The sequence below is a fragment of the Orbicella franksi genome, chromosome 1 (genome assembly GCF_964199315.1).
Source record: "Orbicella franksi chromosome 1, jaOrbFran1.1, whole genome shotgun sequence".
Classification (NCBI taxonomy): domain Eukaryota; kingdom Metazoa; phylum Cnidaria; class Anthozoa; order Scleractinia; family Merulinidae; genus Orbicella; species Orbicella franksi.
Window position 1 is genome coordinate 28,558,565 of NC_138145.1, and position 19,789 is coordinate 28,578,353.

Consider the following 19,789-nt stretch of genomic DNA (forward strand, 5'->3'; position numbering starts at 1 on the left):
CCTGTCACATTTTTGTACATATGAGTAATGACTCATTACCAGAGTGATCTTGAATATATGGACTCCATTGAAATTTAAAATACTACAATTTTCTAGTCACAAGATAAGGTATCATTACATGAAATAAATTAAGATCTTTAAACTTTAAAGATTCATTTAAAAAGAAATGATTTCACTGGAGTATAAAGCATGAAAAGCACAGAATAAACTGTTCCCTACCCTCAATTTCCTTTCCAGTTGTTTCATTCCTGGCGCCAAAAATTGTACCATCATCAACATGGTAGCCCCACAGTGCCATGTTGCCATTCCGGCATGACATGACAGCCATAGTCTTCCCACACAACACCAATTCCTATGAACCTCATCTCACTGCTCTCTTGTATTAAAACCTGCAAGTGAATGTAACAACGATCCAAGTAAGTATTGTGAGCGTGCATATTATTGTGTCTGATTATGTTTCCATTTAAAAAGAATAGCTAATATATTTGTATGAATGTCAAAAATGGGGAAATATGAACTGCACATAAATTTAATACAGTTACAGTTACTGCTACAGTTACTGTTAATTATTTTAATTTACGCATACCATTTTTCCTTCTTTTTTATTTTCGCAAGAGGGAGCTTTTGGAACAGTTGGTCACATGACGTGCTTTTCAAGAACACACTGATTTAGTCATTGGTTATACATTTTATCAGAAATGGACAGAACATCTACAAATAATAAACCACTATAAACATAAAAAAAAATAATAATAAAAATAAGCTTACATGCTACAGTGGTTTTCCATATAAATCCCAGTAATTTGCAAGTTTTCAAACTGCCATAAAATAATTATGTCCCTAGAATTTTCCACTCTCTCTGATAATTTACCCCTCTTTCTATCTTCAACAGTTGTATGCTAGCAGCTTTATTTTGTAGTAATTTAAAATGGAAAGGTTTCTGGAGGGGAAATCTTCCTCACCCCCCTCCCTGGGGAAGCACCTCCCAATTAAAAAGGACGGAGGTCCTCGTTGGAAATTTTGAAAAGAACCCTTAAGAGGTACCAATTCTAATACAACACATTATCTCCTGTCATATGTTTTGAAAGCTTCCACTGAGGAACACCCCTAAAAGGTACAAAGAGCACCCCTGTCCTTATTTTATGGGATTCCCTTCACTGAGTTCCTCACAAACATACAAAACCTTCCATTTTTGGCAATATTCAATTCGTCATTAATCTCAACCTTAGATGGTATGGGTCTGAAAATGGGTGTTCTGGCTATCTAAAACATGCTCTTTCCAGTTCTGAAATTCATTTAGCTATCGCTAAAAGTTTAGAAATTATTGGTCACGTGACCAACTGTTGCAAAAGGCCTATTAGGGAACTTGCGGTAATCAAATCAATAAGTGGATGTGAATGGAAGAATATCAAGACATATATATATACATATACAGAGAAAATACATCCAATAATTATGTAGTACCTTGAAATGAGAATGTTCTGGAGAGAAAGGAGTGAGGTATCTTGCACTGTGGTACTCAGCTGGGTCATCTTTACAAGTTGGACAAGCCTCTGCTCCTTCACAAGTCAAAAGACATCCTTCAACTCTTATGCCCATACTTTGCCACGCCTAAACAAGGGATCTTTGATGTAAATTGTTTTGTACCTGTCAAATCCTTTTTTGGTTTTATGGGAAGGGTGGTCAATGCTAGGTCACCTTTGACAGCAATAGCACCCCTCTCTCCTCCCCTCTCTTATCGCAGAAATCTGCAGAGCCATGGTTACACAATTACGCTGAGAGAGAATACTGATAAATCTTGCAATTATGTCTTGCAATGTTTTCCTCAAGAAGAAAACACAGGCATCTTGCTCAGGTTCTTAGATTGGAGTATTCACCGGTAGCGTGGTTATGCATGTATATATTGGCCAAGTTTAATACTCTGGTTATACAGCCCTGATTCAGTGCTGTTTGTTTGCTTTTTTTTGTTTTGTTTTGTCTGTTGCTGTTGCTATTGTTGTTATTTTTTCCTAGAAAGAGCAGAACGGTCAATTTTTTTTATCAGCCAGACAAGGGAGCGGTAGTTTTGCTCTGTTACCTTTTCACCATAAGGGAGAACTTCCTGTTGACAACCATGTCCCGGATGTCCCGGAAAAATCCTCTGAGTGATCTGATTGGTCATTTGACGGCTTCTTTCTGTTTCTTGAAGCACCTGGTCTAGTTTAGTCTCCTCTGAAAGGGAAATAGGATTATTTAGAGTCTGTATAAGATAATGTTCCTCAGCTTTCAACAATTTCAGAAGCCACAGCCACACAAAGGATTGCTAATTAAAAGTTCAAAGTTAACATTTTGAAATTTAAATTAATGAAGGATTAATGAACCATATGGGGGACTACAAAAAAGCATGCACTTACCTGTCAGAGGAAAGGCATAACCATAAGTTGCAAAGTAGGTACGGTAAAGATCCTCGACAACTGCATCTAGAGCCTTGAGATTAAATGCATGTGCGATTAATTTAACTAGAATGTGGACTTATGTACATGTAAGTACTGTGTTCTGGTTCTTTCTAAATCAAAGGCATTTGTAACCTTACTTATGTTCCTTGGTTTAATGATCTCGTGTAAATACACGTTATTGTTCTGCTATAGTCTATCTTCTCCAAAGCCTGTGTGCCTCGTTTCCGAGTTCAATAAGACAAGGAGAGTCAGGTTTAGTTATAGCTTACTATGACAAGCAGACCAGCAAAAAGGTCAATCAACTGTCCAGTAAATAAAGCGCTTCAAAAGCGACTATAATTATTGACTGACTATACTAATACTCCCTGGATGAGACATTAGTCCATAGCAGTACTCTGTCACTTCTTTCAATTACGGGTTCTTAATATTCTTACATGCAGAGAGTGTTGTAAAAGTGATGGACTTCTATGCCTTTCCCTAGGAAGCATGATGCTAGGTTAGGCAAAACTGTGATTTCATACACGTTTAGGTTAGTTACTCAACTTAAAATGATTGGAAAGAAACGCGGTGTTAATCACATGATGAATGAGTACTGTTATTGGTTTTGCACTACCTTTTCATAACAGTTACTGAGAGCGTTCAAAACGAACCGCTGTTGTTATTGAATAGATGTCCCCACTTACCCGCTGTTTATTCGTTGGAATATTTGATCTTGTACAATTTCTCAAACACCACAGTAGCATGACGCAATTGGATATCAGGTTGAAAGGTACAGGTATGGGATTGTAAGCACTGTAAACTTGGGTAGTGATTGCTTTCTTGTTTGACCACTCCATCAAAGAATGGTCCTGAAAATAAGCGCAAATAGTCCCTAAAGTTGAACCAAAAATCCATCAATAGACAAGGATAGGAAAATAAGAGCTTAGCAGCGTAGCAGTGTAGAAAGGAGAAAGAGGGAGGAAGGGAGGCTGAGGCAAGCAGACAGGCAGGCAGGCAGGCAGGCAGGAAGGTAGGAAGGAAAGAAGGCAGGCAGGCAGGCAAGAAGGCAAGAGGGAAAAAAAGGGACGGAGAAAAGAAGGCAGGAGGGAAAAAATAAAATAATATAAAATAAATAAAAATGAGTCTCTGGCTTGATAGATTGTACAAGCACTCCCCATGTTATGAACAATTCATTAAGTACTTTCTTACCTACTAAGGAAGGAAGGATGTAATGACTGATTCCTTCTATGAGACCCACCTGCAGGGAATCATGGTAGTTGTATTCATGAAAGCAATATCCAGTCCAAGATGATGAACACAACTACCATGATTCCCTGCAGGTGTGACTCATGGAGGGAATTGGACATGACAAAACCCTATGTACTGATGTATACACCTCAGTACGTACCGTGACTTGCTGATATGTGTTTGATAAAAGAGCAATCATCATGTTGATCAGAAGAATAATGGCCATAATCAAAAACACACCGTACAGGAAATAAGCTTGAATGACTGAATGACTATCAACTGAATCGAGAGGACCCAGATCTGCTAATCCCCAGCAAGGACCATAAGAAGTGTTTGAGCATCGACCACCAACTGTCGAAATGAAGAAATTATTGCAGTTATAGCTCAGTTGACAGGGCAGATTTCAATTGAGTGTCATAAAACCAAAATCAAAATTATCACTCTAGCCAGTCACATTTTAAAGAGGCAATCCCGTGAACCAATCAAATACAAAGCAAATACAGGTTGCCAACACAAAGCGTGTGAAAAATGGTATCACATAAAACATACACATTACATAAATAGCTGAAAAGCCCATCGGCATTTTAGAAATCACAGCTGGCTAACCTTCATATTCAATTTTGTGCGGTTCTATGGAGTTCTGCTACTTTTTAGTTTTCATGGCAATTTCAAAATGCTAACGAGCGTGCAAAGGCATCCCTTAAAATCCAGCTGCATCATCAACGCCATTTATCCATCTATCACAGAGATGCTCATCATGTCTACAGCAGTCAATGCTGATAGGAAAACTTCCAACAGCTTAGTCACAGCATTATGAGTTATTTTGGCAACGTACAAAATTGCCTTTAAATTAAAGGAAAAATGAAAATAATAGCTTACTAAGATAGAAACGCACTAAAGAGATAATGAACCATAAAGAAACCAGAATGGTTAAGAATGGAGAATATTGACACGGATTACAAACGACGACTAAACTTGAAAAATTTGGGCAGCTGGCTAAACTTTTTCAAGATGCGCAAACCGTAGTCTCCTCCGCAGCCGTTATTAGGGTTGTCCCGCAACGCTTGAGAAGCGTTGCGTGACGACCCTAATAATGGCTGCAGAGGAGACTACGCAAACCGTGATGTGGCTCCTTTAAATGGCACTAACCACATCAAACAAATAAAATAATTAAGAAAGCAGTTTACAAGGTTAGACATATTCAGGAGTCATCTTAATCATACCAGCGTATTCCGGTAGTGCTGGATGCTCTGAAATAACACAACATATTGACAATTCTAGGCAGTGACATAAAGATGGCATACACATTTAAAGGTACTAGTTTCACTGACTGCACGAAGAAAAAGTATATCCAAATGAATTCAACATCAGTGCTCTAGCCTACAGTTATGCAAGAACCCAGCCTGCACTAAAACATCAAAATAGCTTTAATAAAATTAATTGCTAAGAGCAATTTTACTTACAGATCTCTTCCAATGCCATTTTCGATAACATACGATTTTTCAGCCATATAAACTTTGGTTGCAGCCAGGGAAAAGGCTAAAATGGTTGCCAAAAACTGCCAAAAGATAGTGACCACATCTCCAGTTATGTGGAACAAAGCAATCTGAATGGTACCGATTCTTTTTGTCGCCTCCATCATGTGACCAAATGCCCTGAGCGTGAGTAACATGGTATTGAGTCCGTACAAGTAACCAGTAATGACCAAGACTCGATTGTTGACAACTGCACCAGATAAAGCCCACGTGACCATTCTCAGTGTAAATGTAGCCAGGTAAATCATGATGTTGGTAGTGTCCAGGATTTTCCAGCAATGGCTGAAAAGAAATAATAGTGTCTGTTAGCTAATTTCACTGATTACTGCCTTCAGCGTAAACTGCTTATAATGGCCTTGTTCACAATAGCGACATAACGAGATAAGCAACATAATGTCATAATCGCTTATGTCGGTAATGTGAACATTGACATAAAGATAATTATAATGAAAAGATCAGTTTTCTTCCCTTTATTCATTATGTTCGTGCTGTTATGTTGCTATTATGTCATTATGTCAGGATGTTCACACTGCAAACATAATGACATAACGACATAACGTCCTTCTTATGTCGTTATGTGTCGCTACAGTAAACTAGACCTTACCTGAATGCCAAGTTTGGAAAGATAAACAGTGTGAAAGATAAAAAGTGAGTGAAAATATTGAGACTAGTTTCTTTTGGCACTTGAGGTCTTAAGAACGCTGGCCTTCGGTTTTAATGAGGGTGCAATTAAGACTTTGTTCAGCAGTTTTATATAAGAAGGTATACGCAGACAGTGAACATGCTATTTTATTTTCCAGAAATAGCTGGGAATTACTTTATGGACAGAAAAATGAAGATGTATTTTTGGCCTGTTTTTAGTTGCTACTTTTAAAAAAAAAATATTAAACAAATTAACAAAGTCACGTGGAGTAGTACAAATCGCAGCTACAAAGTTAAAGTTCACAATGACGTTTTGTCTTAATTCTGAGGTCGTCGTTTTCACTACAACCACTAGAGAGGTTTTCATTTGAGTGTCGAAAATTAATTGGTTTTGCACTCACTACTCTTCGCGACTGGCTTAAAAACCCGCGCCAATTTTTCATCCAATCAGAAGTAAAACCAAAACCAATCATTACTCGCTTGCACTTGTTTTCCCGCCCTTTAATCGCCCACTCAACTCCACTGAAGGTAGTTGTGGAAGGACTGAGGCACATGAACAAATGAAGACCAAGCAGGGCTAGGTAGCTGAATGTGTCACAAACAAAGATGAAATAAGGTGTCATGAAGTATTCCAAGTAGCAATCTAAGAGAGAAGAATCAGTGTCCAAGTTATCATGGATTAATTTTGGGTATAAATTAAATTAAATTAACATCAGGAAAATTATTGATGTATCCAGTGGTACTGTCATGTTGTCTCCAAAAGCCTTTCCTGAAATTTGTTTTTTAATTACGAATAAAATTTTTAAACTTCAAGGGTTGTCAAAACTTTCTTCAATGTATGAAACAAGAAGTAATCAGTACTGCGCGTACCGTAGAAGTCTTTTCCTTCTATTTCTGTGAAAGGAAAGGAAAGGAAATCAGACATTGAACAAGGGTGCTTAAGTAGGCTTGATCATATCCAGATCATATCCACAAACATCTTAACATTCCAAGATGTTGACCGTATTACTGTACTACACATAAAAGTGGAATGAGTATTTATAAATGAAGTTATTGCTTCCAAACATTTAATATTAGCAAGTGAAACAGAATTTTTCAGCTTTAAAGCTACTTCACCAGGATGGCTGATTGTAATTCCAATTGTGAAATGAAACAAAAAAAATTTCCGACCCAAATGACCCTGGACCAAAAGGTTTCACACCTCTTATGATTGCTTGTAAACATGGATGAGATGAGAATTTGAAAGAACTTTTAGCAATGGAAGATCAGAATATCGATGATATGAAGGATGATCATGAAGAAGTCATTAAGAAACCAAGAGTTGCCATTGATGTTAAGAATATGCACACTAAGGCAGCAACATACTATGCTGCTAAACACGGACACCTGGTAGGCACTGGTGTTGTTGTTGGCTATGTACACTTGTCAGTGGCAGGTACAGTGACACTCAGAGATAAGCGAACATTGCAGTGTGAAGGGCATCTACCTAGTACACATTTTCTCTAATGTGTACATGTGTTTTCTGCGATACACGCTTACTTTGTTATTCATATAACCAAAATCTCTTTAATATGTGATGCATTGTTCATGGCAAACAAAACATGAGTTCAGCTTAATCCAAAAAACAATTAGTAAAAGCACACTAAGCAAAATTCAAATCACAACATAGTGAATTACATGTACATGTACATGTAACAAGCCAGCTGAAAATTCTACCATCCGCAATACAACTTTGTACCACGTATACTACCTGTGAAAATTAGGTCTACTGATGTTGTAGTTGACAGGTAAATTTAAACACCTTCATATCAAACCAAAACTATGCTCAAGAATTTTAAACTCAATTGCTGGAATGTGACACTGTATCATGACATGTACATGCTGTTGTAGCTTATACCAAATGAAGGTCACACTTTTATCAGGTGGCTTATAACAATAAGTGCAAGTATCACAGTAAAGATACTGCGGTGGATGGGGTTGAACCTGAATATTGCCCTTGTCCTGTAAAATAGGGTTGACTACGCCTACACGACTTCTACGGTTCGTGACATTTGTACATTTGCTGTTCTCTGTTCGGTCACTCAACCTTTCTTGTCGCTTCATTCGTGTTCATGAAGGGCACTTCATGTTGTGTAATAAGGAGGAATTTTAAGTGGAGTTGAGCCGTTAGATAGTGCTATGGCAGATTTATATAGGTCATAGGTCTGAATGGTTATCGCTGTTATCTGAATGTCGACTTGTTGAGTTTGACACCTCTGTAATTTGCCATGTGTTTATGCATTGTTTAGGCTCATTTCTATTGCAAGATATATTTTTAAGTCTCCATGAATTTGCTTTTGAGGGACAAATTATGAAATTTACTGTGAACATGTCGCTTACTTGCATTCTATATTGTGACGCCGGGCCCAGCTGTGATTAGAGCTGTTTGCAAGCACAGTAGGTAGACCCTTATCACGGATATCATACTTGTTCTTGTACGTTTTCCTTTGGAGACGCCGTAGCTTTACTTTGAGAAAGCTATACGTTTGTCTAGTGACATGCTTATGTTTCTTGCAGCTATCTGATCAAGCTTATGTTTTTCTTGCTCGATATATAGGTTTATTCCTCCTTTGGTTGTTCTGGCACCACATGATTCAAATGTAGTTGTTTACGTGCAAGTCCTTTTGACTGTTTTGCGTGTTTTATATGCCATTGTTCGGCTTAGTTCAATTGCTGTATTATGCCTCAAAGCCGTGGCTCCTTTATACATAATAAGCCTAATATTATTATAGTCTTGCACCTCTCTAGCCCTTATGTTAGCAGGAATAATTCTACATGTGGACAATACTTAAATAGGAATGACAATCTGATGTATACTCTCTCACAGATGGCTTTTTATTTCTATTAAGTTTTTTTTCTTGTATTTCATTGTAAAAGAGTGTATAATTAATAAACAACAACAGTGAGAGGTGTTCCAGATCATCAAGACGAAAAGAAAAAACAGAAAGATATTTCTGGGTTAAGGCTCAATTCTTTCTAGTCACTTTTACACTGAGCAGTAAAAATATGGTCATCCAACGTCAATTGAACAGAACTGAGTCTACACTTTAAATACATTACTTACCCAGTGTGAAAGAGTGACAAAAGCGGGCCATTTCTCCATTATTTGCATTTTGCTTCCACATTCGACCAACTGTAAACGTTTGAATTTCGAAATTGGACGAACTAACTTGCAGTATAATGTTTATCTATCCTTTTCGTACATTTGATGAAGCCAGGTATTCACATCATCTTATACACTTTACGTGGACTGCACTACTGTTACTATCGAAAGCTAAGGTACAGAAAATTCTCTGTGATCAACTCTGAGTTCACATGGCCACCAGGCGACTGTTTGGAACACGTGACTTAGTTTGGTCCCGTGATCAAAATGTACGGGAGCTCACGTGAGCTACTCGCGCTCACGCGAGTATGATTACTCCGACAGAAAACAAATCGCCAAACTAATACTCTCCGAAATTTTAATACAGTAATTTATTATCGGGTGATTTGAAATCACCCGAACACTTAGCAAGAGAACTCGAATTTTCGTGGCACAGATGTCTCGTCTCTTTAGAGCATGGAAACCAGTTAGCGGCGCAAGGGTTACTGGGAGAAACAAAATGGTGGAGACCAGTGTGTCTGGTATCGATGTCTCAATTTCTAGTATTTCGTCGTGAAAATGTCGTTCTGGGCATTTTTAATGTGTCAGGTGGAAACTAGTGAAAGTTTGTAAGGTTTATTTCCTTGTGGTCTGATCAACAAAACCTTCGATTCGCTGTACAAACTGCCAGGGTCATCAAAGTTTTCTGGAGCTTGACAAGTAGTTGGTGAAATTTGAAAGGACGTGTTCTTACGCAGGAACTTAGCATGCGATACTCATTATGGTATTGGAATATTTTGCCTGACTGAGGCAGGAGAGCATCAAATCGATTGGGTCCCTGAAGAGGACTGAAATTGACAGTGGAGATGCCAAAAATGGCACATAAGTCTACCAAGATAACCATTTTTATAATTCGGGAAGCATTGTAAATTAAAGGCATGTAAATGAGCTAAATTATTTTTAATTTCCCTGTTGTTTGAATAATTTATGGAAAATATACAAACATTTCAAATTAAATCAAGATATCTTAAATTCAGAATTTTTGTCACTGTGAATATATTTTTATTAGTTTTGTTTGATTTTTTTATTGTGATATCTTCACTAATATTCATGCTACCTTGCTGGTGTTTATTGTTACTATTATTGTTATACTGTAGCAGTAACTGTTCAGTGTTGTGGTAATTCTTTCCTTAATAGTATTTTTTTTCAATGGTTTGAAATCTGGCCCAGGTTGTTCGAAAGACGGTTAGCGCTAACCCAGGTAATATATTTTTTTTGTATAGAAATATCTTTGACTGCTTATGGTGGTGTAGTTTTAAAATGAATCAAACTCAAAACTGAAAGACAAACAACATAGACAGAAAACTGGAACAAAATGTTACAAAAATGAAAGTAATTAAAATTCTCTCTAATCCTGGGTTAGTTTAACCAGGCCTTGAACAACCCGGCCTTGGATATTTGAAACTGTGGTGACTTAATTATGTACCAGTATTGGTACAATGTTGGTTTATTGCAAGAGATATATGGAGAGACTGTTGCTAAGTTTAAATTTATTTTACTCAAGTGAAATAAAGTATCCTCAAGTCGCCTTAAATCGCCTTAAGTCGCCTTAAGCCGCCTTAAGTCGGCTAAAATCGCCCTAAATTGCCTAAAGTTGCTATGATTTTTCTGCCAATGTTGTTTAAGTTGCCTAAAGTCGACTTAAATCGCCCAAAGTCACCTTAAGTTACGGCGACTTAAGGTGCCAGAGTAGGCCTATTGGGGTAACCTAGTCAATACACATGTACCAAAGTATTGTGATGGACTAGTCAACAGGACCACATTCAGACAAAATTGTATGCCAAGTTGTTTCATGCTGCAAAAACTGGATTTTAGGTTTCAGTGAGACTTTTGTCACTTGTAACTGAGTTGTACATGTTCCATAATAATATCAGAAGTATAATGTAATGTACATGGACATTTTAACAATCATTTTCAGTTTTGTTTGGCTACAAAGCTTTTTATGAAGTTGAATTTCAGAGGATGTCAAAGATTGTTTTCCTTTTGTTTAAACAGAGCACCATTAAGTTGCTAGTTGCAGCTGGTGCTAACGTAAATCTTCAGACTGGCTCCTTCAGAGGAAATGTTTCAGCCTTGATGCTGGCAGCTGTTAAAGGGCATCTGGATGCTGTTAAAGCACTTGTTGAACTCAAGGCTTCACCTGACAAGAAAGGTAGATCATAACAAGCACATGGTGTTTAATCAAGAAACTGTGGCTGTATCTAGATGTGATAATATTAATGATATCAATTTTGTATCAAGCTATGCACTTCCTACATACATGTAGTCTGAGGTACCAGTGAACCTTTGAGACAATCAGGTCTGATCCAGAATATGTATTTCCATTTTATTGCAATTTTTAACTTACCGGTACTCCTGGTGCCATTTATTTCTGTATTATTTATCCATCATAGGTAAATGGAACAAGACAGCCTTGATTAATTTTATGCAGTGAAGAATGGCCACTCACCAGTTGCAGCATACCTTCTCAGGATCGGTGTTGATCCATGTGCTGCAGACACGTCTGGTAACACTCCAGTTCACTATGCTGCAGCATATGGCTGGCTGCATTGCTTGAAAATGCTCATAAAAGCTGGAGCAGATCCAAATGCTGCTAACCAATGGAAGGCAAGTATAGTGGTCTTGAATCTAGTTTTGCAGAACTAATGTAAGAAATGAGTGGCTGCTGAAAGTAACTGAGAGCTATTTTTCAGAAAATGCACTGATACATCGCTAGCGCTACTTGTGAACTAATGTAATGAACAACATCTATGATAGACAGTTCAATGCCGCAATGTCGAACATTTTTTGTTAGGAAAATGAAAACATAACACTTGTCAAACCTTTGATTAGTACAATTTTCTGTGCATGGCATATAATTAAGTCTTATTCATGTAGCTTCATGCCACTCATTTAGATGTTCGGTACCAATCAATTTTGAATCACTGATTTTTCAGGTCACTCCACTAGCCATTGCTCTCATGAAAGACCAGATGCCTTGTGCTGATGATCTATTAAGTCTAGAAAATGTTGATGTCAACTTTCCTGATGACTGTGGATGCACTTTGCTCTGTCAAAAACTCTGCTGTTCAACTCTTAATGAGGTGTTGCTGCAGAAGGTGACCTTTCTTGTGGAGAAGAAAGGTGCAGACGTCAACAAAGCTGATATTGAGCAATGGACACCAGTAGGTTACAAGTTTGTTGTGAAAGTGCTAAGTGCTTAAGAGATTTAAAGTACTCTTTTCCAAAATGAGATACTTTGAACTGATTTTTTGTATCAGTGCCATTGAGATAAATACTGGATAGAGTTGGAGTACTTTACTTTTGGCTTTAATCACAAGTTAAAAAATGCAAGGCATATTGTTAGCATGATTTTTCTTACAAAATTGTTCTCAGTTGTGGGAAATGATACCCTAATTTTCTTTGATAGGCAAACTTAAGGGTATGCAAAGTATACCTGTCATTCTCACTGATGTTGCCTAAAATTACATACTCTGCCGTTTTATTGGACATATTCTGTAACCTTCCAAACGTTTAGTCCTCTTAGTCTATTGTTGCAGGACACCTGTATAAGTTACCAGCTATTCAGTTTCTTGTTTTTAATTTATACTTGGTTTACTCCTGGATGTGGAAAGGTTGAACTTATTGAGTTTTAAGGATGCATTACTCAGGCCAAGAGAGTATAGTTGCATTGGGATAGAGGTTAAGTATGGCAAATGTCCTGGTCATGTATAGTTTATGGTGCAGGGGGATTCCCATGTGGTCATCAAGTTACCCATTTTCTGCATTTTGGGGATTTATTTATGTTTGTTGTTTGCAGCTTCATTACCTGGCCGCAAACTCTATTTTTGAAAGACAATCACGGGTAAGTCTTCTGTTCAATGTTTCAGATTTTTTGAGAACCATCTTTTTTGGACTTGTTTTTCCTGTTGAAAGACATTTTGATTAGACACCTACATGTAGCCACATTTCCATTAACAAAAAAAACATCATCGACAGAAATGAGTAAAAGTAAAAAAAAAAAAAAAACTTAGTTAAAATAAGTAAATTTAGAATCATTGGTTTGGAAATGTTGTTGAAACGATGCGCTTCACAATAGTGCATAGAGTTTATTTCATCTACGTTTAAAGGATGACCAGCATGTGGTAATGTAGCAAGAAGTGTTTCCCACAAGACACCCAGAGTTCAAAGAAAAATTGATCCCCTTGCAGTAGCATTGAGATGTTCTTCATTTGCAAACAAATAGCTTGCTTCCATTTTCATAGAATGCGAGCTTGTCGTATACTCTACCTCCAATACTGATGATGCCACTGGTGGAAGTGTCATGTCAACTGGCTAGATTCTTCATATCAGCTGGGGCAGATATGGATGCCATCAACAAAGAAGGTCATACACCTATTACGGTCGCCATTTTACAGGTGAGTTTCTTCAATAATGTCATCCCAATTGTCAAGGTTGCCCACTGGTAACCAGTAATGGTGAACCTTTTTAGTGATGATACACGTTGTATCATAAATTGACAATGTCTTCGTCATTGCTTTTACTGTAATTCAGAAATTTTAGTAGTCAATTCAGATGATACTTTCTGTTAATTGTCATCTAGCTAGGCCATGCTAGTGATGCCCGCTTTTCTTGGGTAGATAGAGCATGTGTTAATGTGTGTACCAGGTTTGCAGATTTGTTTTTGCGAGAAGCTGATGTTACATAGATTGTGATTTTGTGTTGATTACCAGAAATTAAATCCCAGGAATTTCGTGGATTAACTTCCCTGGCCCCAGTTAATTAAAAGTAGAGGACAATGCAGGTTGTTTTACCAACATGCACCCACTGGACAGTGATTTACCTGACAAATAGTGTTATCTATCGTTTGACCCTGTAGTAAGGGCACAGAACTACACAGGAGGATAACGATAACTACAGTGATATTCAGATATGTGAAACCTTTTCAGAAACAAGGGCAGGACGATTGATATGAGTTTGTTGTTTTGTGTTGATTACCAGTATTTGAACAAAATTTATTGAAACAGGAACATTAAACCAGGAACATGTAGATGGGACTGGTTTCGGTTAAGGGTTGGATTTTTACTCTTACCATATTAATCAAACTTTGATTTATAATCTAATCCAGGTGTTATCTGTGAACCAAACTGAGCAGCGTGAACAGCAACAGAAGCACTTTAAGTCTTTGGTCATGAGAGCAAGCAATGAAATGATGGAGAAATTGATTGCTGGAGGAGCAGAAATAAATTGTGTTAGATCAGATGGCCTCACGCCTCTTATGCTTGCACTTTCAAAGGTAGATAAATATAATGTCTTTATAACTAACATGGAGAAACTTCAATGATGTATGTGCAGGAATAACTGAACCGTACATGTATATATGGGAATACTATGAATGCACTGGGTATAAATTATCTGATAAATGAAAACTAGTTGATGCCCAGTGATAGCAAAATACATGTATCTCAGATAGAGGAATGCATGTTCATTTGGTCTAGAAGTCATGTCTCTAAGTCCTAGCACGGATTTCTTTACCCCAAGGATCCAATTTTCACTACAGGGCTAGTTATCCAGCAGGAGATTTCATAAGGCATAATTTAATGGTTCGCATTTTCCTTATGTAACTGTAGATGTAGTGCTTGACTGGTTCTTGTGATGTCAAACAACCTTTTTATGCTTCCAAGAATCATTATAATTGCTTTGTCATGAAGCAACCTCAATTGAATATTAGTTTGCTCTGTTCACAGGGAAATATGGACCAATTTTCTATGCTTCTTGATCACGATGCAGATCCCAGCATAGGTCTCGCAAGGAGTGGAAGAAACCTCCTTCACATGTTAGCTACTGGGTGTACTGAGCATGACCTTAGAAGGTACATGAAGATTGTTCTAAAGAAGGTATGAATGACGAATAAATTTAAACCAGCACCCTTTGGCTCTATCATAATTATTACTTCGGAAAATGTTGGCCAGAATTCAGAGACTGAACCAAGTCTGGAAATCTGTTACTTTAGATATTTCTATCATGCAGGGAAAACAATTTCTTCCTTTTCAGTTTGAAAATCTGACCTAAAATTGTGTGCTCCATTATAATTGTTAATTGCACATCTTTGCCTTGTTAAATGTTAGACCAGCCCAGAAAATCTCCAGGACATGGCCAATTTGGTTGATAACAATGGCTTTACACCTCGTCTTCAAGCCTGTGAGACTATTGCTTCATCGCCTCCCAACAAGGTGAAGTTATTTCATTTGTAGGGTTAGTTAAATGTACTTTATGTTAGTGTCACTATAACGAGGGAGCGGGTAAGCAAAGCAAGGTAAGCAAAGTCTGTTATCATTTGATGGATGTTTTCTTGCCTTTAATTATGTCTGAGATCTCTGTTACCTCAACGTAACTGTTTGCTAACAATCCTCTTATTGTGTTTTTTGCAACTTGCTGTGTTCCATATTCAATCAGTTGTGAATTACATATTGTTCCATTGTTCACCTCTCTAATGAGGTTAAATGGAGTATTTCATCTGCTAATAACTGAAAGCTTGAGAAATAACAGCAGGTCATCATTTAAGTGTTTTGCAGTATACAGATGCATTTAGAAAACAAACATTTTAAGGTTCGAAAAGTTGAAAATAGGTTATAAGTTCCTGGTTAAATAAACACTGTGTTTCTGGATTTTAGGAAATAACTGAATTTGCCAAGGAATTTGTCAAGGTAAACCACAATTTCCTATTTAAACTATGCATGCCTGTGATTCCTATCTGTACTTTGATAGATAATAAAATATGATTGATTTACAACACTCAAGACTTCTTCACATTCTGGAGATTAGGCGTATGACATTGCATTTTGTTTTTATCACAGACTTTGATTGACAAGTTTGGCTGCAGTGAAAAAGCAAGAGTTGGGAAAATCAACAAAAGCCCAAATGTATGTGATCATGATTGTGGACGATTCTCTCTGTCATTTGTTGGTTAACCTTATAGCTGTCCATTCCCGCAAACATTTGCTTGGGATGCAAGGTGTACATGGTAACTCGTGCCATTACATGTAGAGTACACTTTTTGAGGCTCACTGACGGAGTAAAACAAAGCAAATGTGTTTTTTTTGTGTGTAAAGTACGGCATTCATTTCATTCAGGTGGCTCTCTCTGTAAGCTCAGCCATTTTCAATTCCTACAAGAAAGACTTGACGCTTGAGTTAACAAATTCCACACTATCTGATGACATGTCCAGCACTGCAGAGATCAGTGTAGTGTGCATTGTTGTAACCTAATGTTGAACAAGCAATCAGAAACGCCTCAGGGATAAGCGTTCTATTACCGAAGTTTAAAAATGCTACACGTGAGATGTGAAACTTCCAAAACTTCTAAACGAACCCTAGAAACGTTACTGCAAACTAGCTACAATCTTTAGTTGACGAAAGACGTTGATACTGGGTTAAGGTCCTCTAGTTTTCATTGAAGTTAGTATTGGCGGAAAGGTCATTAATAAAAATTTCAAAGGTTGCAGGTTTACAGTTAACTCAAGGGCACTCTTGTTCATCTATAAAATTAATAATGCCAACTCTGTGTAACGGCGTAACGGTGTAACAGTATATGCAGTAATTGATGTTACTTCATTGCTTATGGAGGCTTTCGAATTTGTGTTCATGTCATTAGGTGTTGTTGAGAAGTCCTGAAACTTTTGGCTTAAAGAAGGAGAACGGTAAGGAAACACTGACCATCCATAAACGTCAGAAACGTAGTGTGTGGAATGGCGGCAGTGATGACGACGATGATGATGATGACGATGATGACGACGATGATGATGGTGACGATGACGACGACGATGATGATGATGACGATGACGATGAAGATGAAGATGACGGTGACGTAGAAGAAGATGCTGAAGAGGAAATTTCAAATGGTATACAGAACAACCTGTAATGTTACAACAGCATTTTTAAGCATAAAAGGGATGATAAGAAATGATTAAAACAATTTGCTTCTCTTCCAACAAATCATTTACTGCTAGCCAAAAGTGTTGCACAGAGTGCAAAATTGTACCAAAGTGAAGTTTTACTGATCAGTGACTTAATCTTATCACCATAAGTGCTTTTGCTGTGGACAAAAACTGTAGGATTTGTATAATGTAACTACCATTAACTTGTAAACTACCTTTATTGAACTAATTTGCAGTCATTAATATACATACTTAGTTCCAAACCAAGTCTGCTTCCAAACTTCATCTTGGTTGATCTTTCAAAGCTAGTTCCGTCCCGTCCGTAGGAGGTCTCGTTAAAACTGTTTGCACGCCTGTGAAGAGTTGTATGACTTGCTCAAATTTTTCACTGAGCAATCTCTAACCATTTTTGAGATGTACAGATATTGCTCAAATATCATCCACTACGACCGAATTTTCCTTCTTTTGTGGAATGTGGCAATTGACTTTTTTCTAATTTTCTCTCTTCACAGAAACAAGTGACGCAGAAAATGATTATGGTGTCACAGGTTGGTAAAAAAATTAGCAGCTTAAACAAACCGTGACGGCGACACCAACTAGGACGTCACCAAACTAAAGGTTTAATAAGTAAAACAATGGCTATGCACGTGCGTTATAAATCATTGAATATTTCTTAAACGTCCTCTGCAATACAGCAAGGTGAAATGACCAAGTTCTGCATGTTTTGGATAACGGTCAATTTTTCTTGTTTTCAATTGGAACTGAACGCTCAGCTGACATTTCACTTTAAGCTTACTTGAACAAGCTCTGAGCCTAATATTCGCACTGAACAGTTCTAGACAGTTGCCAAATTCGAGGGGAAAACATAACTTCATTTTTTTGCTAGGTGTTGTCCTCGGGTTCGCCGGACGTCGTCACTTTGCTTAAGCTCCCAAATGTCGTCTTTGAAGGGGCACCATTATAAGTATGACTTCGAAAAATGATAACCGGAACGATGCATTTTCATCGGTGAAACCGAATTACATGTATGATGGCTTGGTTTGTTGAAACCTCCTATATAAGTGCACTGCAACTTATTGCTAATATATGTTGAGCATGCAGAAGTTGTGTTGTCAAATGTAAAAAACTCTGACTGATTTTGTCCTCATTCTTTTGTTGTTTCTTTGAAAAAAATCGCCACAAAGTAAATTCTTGCAATTTGCCCCCACTCAACAGTATCACTGATATCTCAACTCGACCGTTATTTTCGCATCGTTTTCACCGAGGACGCAGCAGAATTGCCGTGAAACATGTAAATGTTTTCGTCAATAAATGTTTTGATAGACTACAAAAGGTAAAATTAGAGGTGTTAAAGTTCTAAAGTACTAAGATACTACAGTGTATTGCCCCGCTACACCGGAATTCCAGCTCAGCTTTGGCGAGCTGTGCCAGGAATTGTGAAACGTTTCATATTCATGTAGTAATCAAGCATTGTGCTGAATTAAAATTTTTTTTTTCTCAAAATTCAACGAAGTCAACGATGCAAAGAGTAGGACGGTGAGTACCACTAAGTCACTAAGTTACCAAGGTAATCATAGTTACTATTGAAACTCGTCAAAGTAACAGACTAAAGGATGGTTCTATTTTTTGTCAGGACTGTTCTCTTGCCTTCACTTCCTTGTTTATGAAAGCTGGAATTTTGATCCATTTTTGGAGCTGATGCTGGGATACGTGAAAGATGACCAGTCTGTTATCAACTGCTTTGACTGCCATGGCCGCACACCACTTCATTTAGCAATCAAGTGGAGAAATGCCAAAGCTGCTAAACTTATGGTACAGTTTTATCTTGTTTGGATCTCATGACCCATGTTTTAGTCTATGGTAAAGTAAATTGAAAAACGTTTTTATAATGAAAAAAAAAAACAAACAAAACAGAAGATGACAATTGCCAGTGTTTTTTTTTTCTCTTTTTTCGGTTTGGCAACCACCATTGCTGTAAACAAAAGACAATAAGGCCCAGTTCAGACGCCGAACTTTTCATGATCCGAACTTAATTCGAATTTGGACCGACCCAAATTATCAAAAGTACACCTGTTGATTTAGACGTCGAACTTAATTCGTCGAACTTTATTTAGTTTAAGGTTACAGTATACCTTCAGATCGGCAATTTTCTTCAAATTTGGATTTTTGGTTCAAACTAATGGTCGAAGAGTGATCTCTAATTTCTGAAAACAAAATTGAAAAAAACCTAATATTGGCGGAGAAATGGATGTTTTACGTTATGGCCGGAAGTAAAAGTTCCTTCTTGATTGACAGCGCTGTAACGTGTATGCAATCAACCGAGACTACTTTCGCGGGAATATTACCGATATGGATACCACGAATTGGCTGGCTACTCAGTTAATCAGCATTGTTAATCCAAGCATTTTTCGTATTAGATGTAATTCTATTAAGTTATAAGTAAACATGCACCACGGAAAACTCCGTTTACCAGTTCTAAAGAGCGAAGAATGAATAAAAATACATCAATGAGTGAAGAAGCGAAAGTTGGCCTCGCGGATGAAGCTACGGACGTATCAAGCGGGCAAAAAGACCGAGTCAAGAGAAGAGAAAGGTTGTGTAAAATTTGGGAACTCGACAGCGATAACAGCGATGTTTACAGTGACTCTTTTGTTGAGTTCGATACTGATGAATCGTCCAACTCATTGAGATCCATTGTAATATTATCCATGCACATTTGCTCTGCCGCGCTTTCTTTTGTTTGTTCTCGTCGCCCAGCTACTCTAGCGTTCGTATCCTTTTTCGTCTTCCCCATTTTGCCAAACCAGCTTCAAGAAAAACCCAGCTGCAGAAAAATTATCTCTCCGCCTTGAGC

General features: G+C 37.6%; 1 protein-coding gene and 1 pseudogene across 3 annotated transcripts in view; one reads left to right on the plus strand and one right to left on the minus strand.

Annotated features, from left to right (window-relative positions):
- Positions 1–259: 259 nt before the first annotated feature.
- Positions 260–9,476, minus strand: LOC145501493 (uncharacterized). Of its 2 annotated transcripts, none has more exons than XM_081480961.1 (7): positions 8,943–9,476; positions 5,126–5,479; positions 3,119–3,283; positions 2,394–2,466; positions 2,078–2,211; positions 1,465–1,611; positions 260–389 (listed from the first exon to the last, which is right to left on the minus strand). In XM_081480961.1, the coding sequence occupies exons 3-7, from the start codon at positions 3,269–3,271 to the stop codon at positions 273–275; spliced, it is 624 nt and encodes a 207-aa protein (XP_081337087.1). In that variant the 5' UTR covers positions 3,272–3,283; positions 5,126–5,479; positions 8,943–9,476; the 3' UTR covers positions 260–272. The 2 variants fall into 2 exon arrangements, with proteins under 2 accessions (XP_081337087.1, XP_081337090.1); XM_081480964.1 differs by lacking the exon at positions 8,943–9,476 and adding an exon at positions 6,241–6,349.
- Positions 9,477–10,432: 956 nt separating this feature from the next.
- Positions 10,433–19,789, plus strand: part of LOC145491620 (poly [ADP-ribose] polymerase tankyrase-like) — a 28,659-nt pseudogene continuing 19,302 nt past the window's right edge. The window contains exons 1-13 of the transcript XR_014049872.1: positions 10,433–11,172; positions 11,414–11,627; positions 11,957–12,184; positions 12,820–12,864; positions 13,265–13,417; positions 14,128–14,295; positions 14,747–14,896; positions 15,128–15,232; positions 15,674–15,706; positions 15,857–15,922; positions 16,653–16,899; positions 17,448–17,483; positions 18,569–18,747. The product of XR_014049872.1 is annotated as a poly [ADP-ribose] polymerase tankyrase-like (transcript). The remainder of the gene's footprint in view (positions 11,173–11,413; positions 11,628–11,956; positions 12,185–12,819; positions 12,865–13,264; positions 13,418–14,127; positions 14,296–14,746; positions 14,897–15,127; positions 15,233–15,673; positions 15,707–15,856; positions 15,923–16,652; positions 16,900–17,447; positions 17,484–18,568; positions 18,748–19,789) is intronic.

Bases quoted from the DNA above. Each gene is read 5' to 3' on its own strand.
- LOC145501493 (XM_081480961.1), bottom strand. From the start codon at position 3,271: ATGGAGTGGTCAAACAAGAAAGCAATCACTACCCAAGTTTACAGTGCT. The intron at 2,467-3,118 runs GTAAGTGGGGAC...TTTAATCTCAAG, and splicing joins TTCCAACGAATAAACAGCGG to GCTCTAGATGCAGTTGTCGA. The intron at 2,212-2,393 runs GTAAGTGCATGC...TTTCCCTTTCAG, and splicing joins TTATGCCTTTCCTCTGACAG to AGGAGACTAAACTAGACCAG.